At 39.5% G+C, this 11,322-nt stretch overlaps 1 protein-coding gene across 1 annotated transcript; it reads right to left on the minus strand.

Moving 5' to 3' along the window:
• Window positions 1–6,785: 6,785 nt before the first annotated feature.
• On the minus strand, window positions 6,786–10,247 carry LOC141649633 (uncharacterized). Its single transcript, XM_074458318.1, has 3 exons — window positions 9,449–10,247; window positions 8,726–9,356; window positions 6,786–7,005 (listed from the first exon to the last, which is right to left on the minus strand). Exons 1-3 carry the CDS (start codon window positions 10,245–10,247, stop codon window positions 6,786–6,788), a joined length of 1,650 nt encoding a protein of 549 aa, XP_074314419.1.
• Between the last annotated feature and the right edge of the window lie 1,075 nt (window positions 10,248–11,322).

Here is an 11,322-nt window from a genome sequence, read left to right on the forward strand (position 1 = left end):
GAGCGCATGAGTTGTGTTCCTTATGCATCTGCAATAGGATCGATCATGTATGCCATGATATGCACACGTCCAGACGTGGCATATGCATTGAGTGTGACGAGTCGGTACCAAAAGACTCCAGGTGAAACACACTGGATAGCAGTAAAAAATATCCTCAAGTACCTACGGAGGACTAAGGATTGGGTATTGACTTATGGAGGCGATACTAAGCTATGCGCAATCGGTTACGTAGATGCTAGCTTCCAAACGGATCGAGATGATTCAAAATCTCAGTCCGGGTTCGTCTTCACTCTTAATGGTGCTGCGGTCAGCTGGAAGAGTTCCAAACAGAGTGTTGTAGTAGATTCTACTACTGAATCCGAGTACTATGCCGCTTCGGAGGCAGCAAAGGAAGCGATATGGATGCGTCAATTCTTACAAGGGCTTTCGGTAGTTCCTAGTTCGAATGACCCGATCACCATCTATTGTGACAATAGAGGTGCCATCTTCCAGGCTAAGGAGCCAAAGTCTAGCAACAAATCTAGACATGTACTTCGGAAGGCTCACCTGATCCGTGATTACGTGGAGCAAGAAGAGATAGTGATTGACAAGATTGCGACGGATGATAACATCGCAGATCCTCTCACCAAACCGTTGAATTATGATAAGCATGTAGGGCATGTTAATTCCATGGGAATTAAACATGTTCCTGAGTTGTAGTACTTGATTATGGATTTGATACATTATCTTTTTCATATACTATTTGTAACTTCATCGTTTTATATATAATATTTTGTTTTTCATGTGGATTGTACTGACAACATTGAACGCCATAAAGTGAACTGAATTACATTATATTTTGTTTTGGTCCGTAATCGCCAATGTGAGCTGATAACTCCGGCTATTATATTGTGCAGTCGATTGATGGTGGGTTCAACGGGCCATAAGTCAAACGGTTGACTGATCGATCACAGATGCGAGATTATCACGATACCTCGTAGGACAACTATTTGTGACAACGTAATGGAGTCCTAAATGTTTAATAACATTCGGTGCCAGGTCGTGGATAGGACATCCATTGTGTTCCTAGAGTCGATTCTTTTGACTATCGACTGTCTCTTGAGATTAAGGCAGTTTTTGAGTGACTTTGGTTTCTTTCTCACGGTCTGCCGTGAATCGGAGGCTAAGTAGATTTTTTTCGGGTCATTTCATACCGTGCTTACATCTGCAGGATTCGAGTTGAGGAAAATATCCAACCCTTATCAGGTATAGTTATTTCTCGGGGCCACTCGAGGAGTTGTAATCGAAATGCATGGCCATGCTCGAATGCTGATTCGTTTATCAGTTAAGTTACTCTCTAGTCGGGGAAACCACTCTTGATAGTGATCGCTTGTAAAATACGACCTTTGTGAATTAGGATTTGCAAATTGTTTTACATTGAGTGGGAGAAATTTTATAGGATATGAGAATCGGTTATCGCACATACACTTGTGAGGACAAGTGGGAGTTTGTTGGAGCTTGTGTCCTCCACAAATTAGTGTGATAACATTTGTAAATCTCTTACAGGTTCACAAGGGTATACTTCGTATATTTAATCAGTTGATTAACGTTTACCTAATAACGGTTGGCTTGCTATAAAGTTTGACGTTGTTATCATACAAATGGCGGTGGTCAACTGGTCCCTAAAGGTTACACCTATAGGATGTGTTTAAGAAATATGGTTATAGAAATATAATCATATTGATGCCCAATATGACTAAAAAGTTAGTCAATGTGTTGATGAGATAATTATTTAATGAAAATTAAATAATATTAGTTGAGACGAATTAACTGTCAATTCGTAAATTAAATATAATAAGTTATATTTAATTAAATGTATATAATGTTAGCTTGGACGAATTAATCTGTTAATTCGTAATTAAATATAATCAGTTATATTTAATATCAACAAGATCAATGTGTCATAGTGGTAATAGTGAGGGTACACAAACCAAGAGGTCTTGGGTTCGATCCTCACTAGATGACAATTCAACACATATTATATATTTTTGGAAAGACCAAAAATAAGGAGGAGATACTCCTTATTTCGTTCAATTTGGCCGAAATTAGGAAAGATTTTTCTTTCCTAATTGACTCCATAATTTCGGTCTGTATAAAAAGAAAGGGAGAGAATTATTTCTACCCTAATTCCTTTTCTTGACCTAGCTTCCTCTCTCATCAGAAAAAACACAAAACAACTAAATTTTACAGAAAATTTTAGATCAATTTCTAGCATAATCAAGGGGCATATCTCATATCGTCTTGGGTGCAACTAATAGGCGAATATCAATTTTGATATTGTTCTTAGGCCAATTTTGCTAGGACCGAAGGTTAATTCTAAATCCTTTATACTTTGTTTATGTATTTTGTTTATGACCATTGATCATCATTGTTAAATTCGTTATAATCCTTCTAGTTTAAGGAAAGTATACAGATTATTTCCCACACCAGGTTATATATAGCATCTCCGACGAAAATCGATTCAATGCAGAGACAATACTCGATTCAATTCTGGGACGAAAACCGTTTACAAAAAAGGGACGAAATTTAAAAACGCAAACTGGGACTAATACATCTCGGTTTCGATTCCGAGCCCGACCTTGGTGTTGCTCTAATGATGGTTCAAGCTACGGCGACTCGAATGGTAGTCAGAATGGTAGATGTCGGGTCTTGTCACCGAATCGGAATCGAACCAAGTAATGGCAGCCATTGGTGATGGTAGTACAGATTTGTGAAGTGAGGGTAGCTTTGATGGTGGTTGTCAATTTAATTACGGAGTATATGATGGATTGGTGATCAAAGGAGATTAATTTAGGATGGCATGATAATGGTATAAGCTTAGTGGTAGCCTGTAGATAATCAGTAAATGGTGTGAACTATGAAGATGCTGACTTGTGATCAATTGATCATGGATTTGGGGATTTAGGTGATGATTTGGGGGATTTGGGATTCATGTGATTTGGGTGTATTTTACAAATGATCTCGAATGATTTTGGGAGTAAAGCGTAATGTAGGGAAAGGGTAATATAGGTATTAAACATAAATTGTTAGTTAATGAGTCGGAAAATAAGAAAAACGAGCCTCGGGACAGATATACGGTGGTGATTGGGGAGTATACATGAAAATTTGGGTGTTATTTGTAAAAATGCAAATACATGGTGGTTATTTGTAAAACTACGCAAATACATGGTGGTTATTTGTAATTTTTCCTTAATATTATGTATACTAGAATAATATTAATTTAGTGGAAAAATTGACCCAAAAATATTTGGTTTTTGGACTCTTAAAACCGGTTAAGAGAAGGAGGAGAAAGAGGAAAATATTTTATCTCTCTAAAATATTTTATGATGAATGAATGAATTCTACAATACACTAAAATGTAATGTATTGTATATCATAAAAAATAAGGCAAAAACCCTTGGTTTTTCCTTGTGTAAAACCGGGTAAGAGGGAAGGGAGGGGGGCCAATGCATGCATGAGTTTGTCTTCACAATGTCAACTAGTTTGCATGGCTAGTTTAGTAGGTAAATCATTATGCTTACCCCTAACATAATTAACCTAAGATTTTTTCTAATCCTCCCATTATTTCGGTTTACATATGTAAAATAGAATCCATTTTATTTTTGTCAATTTGTCAATATGTCACATGTCACATGTCACATAAAATTGTTATGTATTTTTAACATATTAAAAATCAACGTATTAATAAAAATACGTCATATACAAAATCGACTTAGTAATTCGCAATTACTTGTACCAAAATATTTTACCAATTATAAATCACAATAATTCGTATTTATAATAATTCATTCAATTTCAATTGTTTCCTTAAACAATAATTTATCTGAGTAATGAAACAATTCGATTACTTAGACCGTATCTCATTTAATCAAATTTCAATGAGACACGTAAATATTTCTTCCAAAATCGTCCGTCAATTTTAAATAATTTAATTGACTCGTAACGTTATACGATCAATTAATTGATCAATTAAGAGTGTTGCCCTTTAGGTATAACCTAGGGGATCAACTGATCACCACCGTCGCACGACAGTAATGTCAAACTCTAGTCAGCCAATCATTACCGATATGTGTGGACCAGTTGACAGTAAAATATTACTTCCCAATTGTATTCTTTATAATGAGACTTAAACATGTGATTATCATAATCAACAGTTGTGATCGCATTATTGTCGGAGGACACATATTCCAACAAGTACATGGTTACGATTCGAGAAACACCTGAGGGTAATGAACAATCAAAATCAAGCAAGAGGACGGTAACCATGTTTGGAAATGTCAGTTATGATATTAATGAGGAAATGGACTTAATTTCAAAGAGGCGGAGATTAGACGCACATATAGAAAAGTTTAAATGCCAAAATGTTTAAGAGGAAATCCAAGTCTTTATCGTAAGAGCACCAAAGATTCAAAAAATAAGTCGACCAGGAAAGCGGAAGACCAATTCTTAAGTGAGGAAATCGCAAATAGGGCAGAAGTAAATTTGGAAGATAACATTGAACCATGGTCTGATGATGATTTTGATAATGATAAAATTGTGGAAGAACGAAAGTCCAAAGACGATGTAGGAAAGCTGTTGGGATTTGGGATTGGTAAAAGTTCGGACATTAAGGATCTACTTAAAAAGGTTTGCTCATTAAAATGCGGTGTGAGGGTGGTTGGTAGTAGAGAATTTTTTGAAGTGGGTGGTGCAATGGCAATTTCAACTTCCTGGAAATAATGAAAGAGGGGGCTGGTCTAGATATGGGGGTTGGTCTCCCTCTTATGTCGGATGCATATATAGCTTTGGTTTAGACGGATTTGGAAAAGGCTTGCACTATCAAGTTATGAAATTCTTTTATGGGTACACTATAGAAAAGAGTAAACACAAGGGTTAAGAAAAATAGTATGAGATTACTTGGGAGGAAATGACCTGTAAGTTTTTATCGTAACTGATTGACAAGCTATATTTGAGAACAAGATATCTTATTGGCCTCTATATAATGGATAAATTGCAAAGATCATAAATTGCAAAGATCATGGAAGGAGAAAATGACTATATATGCAAAAGAAGCTTGGTGAGTGATACTAGAACGCAAGTTTTTTCGCGTTGGAAAGGATAAATTGTTTGTTTTTTCTATTCGTTTTTGTTGTATTTCTATCTCTTGTAAATTTTTTGAGACCCTATTCACTGTAGGTCTCTGGAATTTCGCCTTTCTGTTAATAAAAAAAATCATCGTGGTACATGTATTCGGTTAAGATCCATAAGTGTTAGTAAAAGATGTTAATTCCTTGAATTATCACGTCAATCATAGTACAATATATACTAGAAGAATATCCTAAGTTAGCTATCCTAATCCCACAATTCATGGGATGTCAAAGACTACTAGCTAAAGATAAGGAAGGCAAATCCCATACAATCAGCAATCAAATAAGCTATACTAGGAAAACAATAAAACAGAATTATTTACAAGAATAAGTCAATATTGGAAGGATAATATTGACATATTCTAATACACCCCCTCAGTCGAAACGGGAGGTGAGCCGACATTGAGACTGGACCGGAAATCATTGAACAGAATTTTTGGCAAGCCTTTAGTAAAAACGTCGGCGTACTGATATCTTGACGGAACATGACGAACTTGAACTTCATTTATTGCGACTTTTTCCCGGACGAAATGAATATCCAATTCAATATGCTTGGTTCTTTGATGGTTAACCGGGTTGCCCGATAAATAAATAGCGGACACATTATCACAATATACAATAGCGGCGCGTTGAATAGGACACTGTAGCTCGAGTAGCAGATTTCTGAGCCAGCATGACTCAGCCACGACATTTGCAACGTCACGATACTCGGCCTCAGAACTAGACCGTGAGACAGTAGGTTGTCGTTTTGACGACCAGGAATTAAATTGTTGGCAAGGTAGACACAATATCCGGAGGTGGAACGGCGGGAGTCGGGACACCGTCCCCAATCAGCATCCGTGTATGCGGTGAGGGAATTAGTGTTCGAAGGGCTGAGGTTCAGACCGTAATTGGATGTTCCTTGGATATAGCGAATAATGCGTTTAAGTGCTCCATAATGCTCTTCACGCGGATCATGCATAAAGAGACAAATTTGTTGTACCGCGTAAGAGATGTCGGGACGGGTGAATGTTAAGTACTGTAATACCCCAGCAAGACTCCTATATAAGGCTGGGTCGGAGAATGGTTTGCTGCCGGTAGCACTGAGTTTTGACTTAGTATCGACGGGTGTGAGTGCGGGTTTGCAGGATGACATATTAGCTTTGACAATTATCTCCTTAGAGCATTCGCAACAATGGGGCTCCCCATATTTTCTCTTTCCTTTTCTTATTCGTCCACCTAATTTTCCACTAACTTTTTCATTTACCCTCCCCATTTCATAACTACATCTCTGCAACAATGGGGTTCCCCATTTCAACTCCACTTTACCACTTTACTTTTTCACGTTTGTCAACGCGTGTTTTACACGGTAAATATCGTTAACTACGTATTTGCAAAAATTATAAAAGTTCGATATTTTTAATGTACTCGTAAAGACGAATCAAACAAGATCTCACATGAATATATTTGGCCCACTTTTTAATAGAACTTGGCCCACTTTTTCATATGGGAACCTCCCCTACAAATGGTGGAGCCTCTAATTAAGGGGAAGTGTGTGCAATAATGAGGCTCCCCATTTGAGGAGAGAGAGTACAGATGGGGAGGCACCTCCCCACCTTTGCGGATGCTCTCATACTTAGATTAATGCAAAAATAACCCCTCGGAGTGTCGAACAGCAGCTATTCCTAAGAAGAAATTGAGAGGGCCCAAGTCGGTCATGGAAAATTTGGACTGAAGCAGAGACATAATATTTACCCGGTGAGAATCAGACGATGTGGCAAGAATTATATCATCAACATACAAAAGAAGATAAGCAAGCTGACCATCTTTATTGTATATGAACAAAGAGTTATCCGACTTGCTATGAATGAACCCAATTGTAGATACATAGCTTGCAAAACGTTGATACCACGCCCGCGGTGCTTGTTTAAGGCCGTATAAGGATTTTTTTAATAGACACGCATGATCGGGTCGTGAGTGATCTCGAAAACCGGGTGGCTGATGCATATAAACTGTCTCGGCTAGGTGACCATGGAGGAATGCATTTTTGACATCAAGTTGATGGATGGGCCAATGCTTTGACACGCCCAGGCTAGAACGGTTCGTATAGTAGCGGGTTTGACCACCGGACTGTTGTGACCTGTTGTGACCTGCCATTAACCACAAGACGAGCTTTGTATCGCTCCAAATCACCATTAGCTTTAAACTTATGTTTAAACAACCAAAGACAACGAGTAATATTGACATTCGAAGGTCAAGGCACAAGAACCCAAGTCTCATTCTTAATGAGGGCATCGAATTCGTCTTTCATGGCAAGATTCCAATTCGGGTCTTGGAGGGCAGTGAGGGGACACTTCGGTATGGGTGAAAGGGTTGTAGCACATAAATCGAACAAGGTTTTGGGTTTAAATATGCCGTGTTGTGCTCGAGTTGTCATTTGGAGCGATGGAGCCGGTGGTGTAGGAGGAGTGGGTGATAGAGATCGGGGTGGAGAGGAGGCAGGAGATGCCGCCGGGGTAGGGGCAGGGGACGCCGCCGGAGTAGCGGTAGGGGAGTTCCCAGGGGAATTTGGAGGCGCTGTAGGTGGTAAGTTGTTAGGGGAAAAGACAGTGAGCTCGGGTTGATTTGGCAAAGGGGTTGAATTTTGTAATTGGTGGACCACATATGGGGAAGTATCATCAGTGAGGAAATCATAGGAGGTATGGTCCGTGGGTTTTGGGCTAGCAAAGGGAAAGACAGCCTCGTCAAAAGTCACATGTCGAGCAATAATAATTTTTCGAGTCTTAAGATCATAGCACTTGTATCCGCGATGAGAAGACGGGTAGCCTAAGAAGACGCACGGGGTCGCTCTTGGGGTGAGTTTATGAATGGTGGTGGATGGGATATGTGGGTAACATAGACATCCAAATGTGCGTAGATGGCTATAAGACGGAGTGCGAAAGTAAAGACTCGGTGTAGGGGATTTAAAATTGTTGGCTTTGCTAGGGAGTATGTTATGGAGATAAGTGGCCATGGCAAGGGCATGGTGCCACATGGAGGGTGGTAAGTGGGCATGTATGAGAAGGGTCCGAACCATATTGTTGATTGTTCGTATTTTTCTCTCGGCCTTACCATTTTGTGAGGAAGTGTGCGGGCAAGAGAAGCGGAATAGCATCCCTTGGGACCCGAAGAATTTATGAAACAGAGAGTTGTCGTATTCTCGACCATTGTCGCATTGTAGTGTCTTAATATGGGATTGAAATTGAGTTTTTATCATATTGTGAAATGTAGTAAAAATGTCAAAAACCTGAGATTTTTGAGCAATAGGAAATGTCCACAGGAAGTTCGTATAATCATCAATAAATAAAATATAATAACGATGTTGATTCGAACTTACGACCGGGGACGTCCACAAATCCGTATGTAGAATATCAAAAGGATGAAATGTTTCAGATAAAGACTTACTAAAAGGGAGTTTGACATGTTTACCCAACTGACACGAGTGAAAAAGAGACAAAGACCTACGAGAACGACATGAAATGTCGGATTTATTACATAAGGAATTAAAAATATTAGGGCCTGGGTGACCTAAGCGTCCGTGCCAGACATCGGACGAAACAGCGGTAAGGGCTTGAGTTGGTGTAGTGGCGGTATGATGTGTAGGAAGAAGAGGATAGAGATCCCCCGTGCTATTACTTCTCAGAAGCGGCGTCCCCGTCTTGAGATCATTCACGGTAAAACCAAACGGGTCAAATTCCACAGAAACACAATTATCAACTGTAAATTTGCGGACCGAAACTAAATTTTTAATGAGGCGGGGGACATGTAGCACGTTGCTCAGTTTAAGAGAATTATTAGGGAAGGGAAGGGCAGTGTGACCAATACCACGAATTGGAATCAAGTTACCATTACCGACTACAATTGCACGATTACCACTCAAAGTAGAATAAGAAACGAGATTACCGTTGTTTGAGTTCATGTGAGACGACGCCCTGGTGTCCTTATAATAGTTGTCGTCGGGCTGTTGCAGGTTAAGCGATTGCATCACTGCGGCCAAATCAGTGGGAACCAATGCTCCTGGTGGCATGCCAAGGATGCCGGGTTGAGCAAAGAAGGCTTGCGGAGGTCGTGGGCCGAGAATGCCTGGCCCGTTGTTAGCAGCTGGTGGTGTCCAACCAGCAGTAGGATACGGACATGCGGCGCGGTCCATCCCTGTTGGGAGGAGGCAGGCCACTGCGCAAGTGGGACCCACGCCCAGTTAGAGGCAGAGGTCGTGGATGGTGTCTGTTGCCGGTCTGTCTGCTTAGAAAAACCACCAGAATTACCGCCATAATTACCGCCGCCGTGATTCTTGCCCCGATAATGACTTTTATGATGACGATTCCCCTTCCCCTTGTAATTGTTATTGGAGTTGGAGGAATTACCACCATTGTTGGATGTATTTGGGGGCTTAGAATCAGAAGAGGCAGCCATAAGAGCATTGTCAGAGGACATACCAGAATTTTTAGCCTTCCGAGCTTCTTCCATGGTGAGCATTGAGCGGGCTTTGTAGAACGACGGGAGCGGGTCACTCTGCTGAATGATAGTGGCCACGCTGTCATAACCCTCAGATAAGTGGGTCACAAGTTGGAGCACTAGCCGGGTCTCGGGCACTGGAGAACCGACGTTGGATAATTGGTCAGCAATCATCTTCAATGCCTGACAATAAGCAGAGACATTGGAGTAGTTATCCATGTGTATATTGCTGAACTGTTGTTCCAAAGTGACAGTACGAGAGTTTTGATTGTCGTTGAAGATATCCTTGAGACGATCCCAAGTTTTCTGGGCCGACGCACCGGGTTCAAGGATTGTATGCAAGAGGTCGATGGAGATGGTGCTATAGATCCATTGTTTTACAATGGCATCAAGACGATCCCAGCCGTCATCCTTCTTAAGAATAGCGTCCTTGGGAGGAGCAATATGATTAAGAACGTCAAAGTCACGAGCGGTGTTTAGGAAAAGCTCGGCCCATGAAGCGTAATGCACGTTTTCGATTACAAGAATGATGGGTACATAATTCTTGATATTTGAAACAGAATAGGCAGGGGAGAAGGATGGTTTTGATGGTTGGGCGTCGTTAGTCATGGTGAAAGGATAAAGAGAAGGAATTTTGAGAAGAAAGAGATGTAGCAGAAGCAGGAAGATCGGAAAAAGGATGTAACCTGGCTCTGATACTATAAAAGATGTTAATTCCTTGAATTATCACGTCAATCATAGTACAATATATATACTAGAAGAATATCCTAAGTTAGCTATCCTAATCCCACAATTTATGGGATGTCAAAGACTACTAGCTAAAGATAGGGAAGGCAAATCCCATACAATCAGCAATCAAATAAGCTATACTAGGAAAACAATAAAACAGAATTATTTACAAGAATAAGTCAATATTGGAAGGATAATGTTGACATATTCTAATAGTTAGGCGTGAAGTTAATTGTCCAATGTCAATTTACTAACTAATGATTGAGTCACTACTCTCGACACTACTTTCAAGGTTTCGGTGAGATTGTCTTCTCACATGATATCAAAGTAATAATTTCAGGATTATTTCACAAACAGGGTGTAACAATTAGTAAAGTCAAAATATAATTACAAGTAAAAAGTCGAATTTGACAAATTATAAGTAATTTAGTTATTCCCTCCTTTTTATTGATTTCTTCCACCTTAAAAAATGACACATTTTTTAAGAAAAATAATAAACTACAGAGATAGAGAAGGTAAAGAAGGTGGCCATATTAATCCTCGGTTTTAGGATGATTAATAGTGTTATTATACTTCATTTACAATGATTGTGATACAAAAATAATAAATACAATAAATAAAGATGATAATTACACCCTCATAATTTACATGTTACAATAAAACTTGTCTTCAACTAGTATTAGAAGACCAACTTCTTAGCAATGATCTAAGACCAGTGGTTAAAAGATGCAAGGACCTTATACAAGAAAGAGGCAAATTTATCAAGCTCGAACACACGTATCGAGAGTCGAATCGTGCTGCGGATTGGCTAGCTAATCGTGGAGTCGGCACCGGAATACAGCCTACTGTTGGAATTGATGGCTGTAAAGCCACTTGGTTTTACCAAGTTTTCTATTGTTTGTCCCACATCGGTGGGTGAAGACTTGCTTGGTCTCTTTATATTAACTAGTGTCTT

The sequence above is a fragment of the Silene latifolia genome, chromosome 3 (genome assembly GCF_048544455.1).
Source record: "Silene latifolia isolate original U9 population chromosome 3, ASM4854445v1, whole genome shotgun sequence".
In the NCBI taxonomy this organism is placed as follows: Eukaryota; Viridiplantae; Streptophyta; class Magnoliopsida; order Caryophyllales; family Caryophyllaceae; genus Silene; species Silene latifolia.

Bases quoted from the DNA above. Each gene is read 5' to 3' on its own strand.
- LOC141649633 (XM_074458318.1), bottom strand. From the start codon at position 10,247: ATGACTAACGACGCCCAACCATCAAAACCATCCTTCTCCCCTGCCTAT. The intron at 9,357-9,448 runs GTAATTCTGGTG...CCACTTGCGCAG, and splicing joins CGGCGGCGGTAATTATGGCG to TGGCCTGCCTCCTCCCAACA. The intron at 7,006-8,725 runs GCACGGACGCTT...GTTCATTCATAG, and splicing joins GCTGTTTCGTCCGATGTCTG to CAAGTCGGATAACTCTTTGT.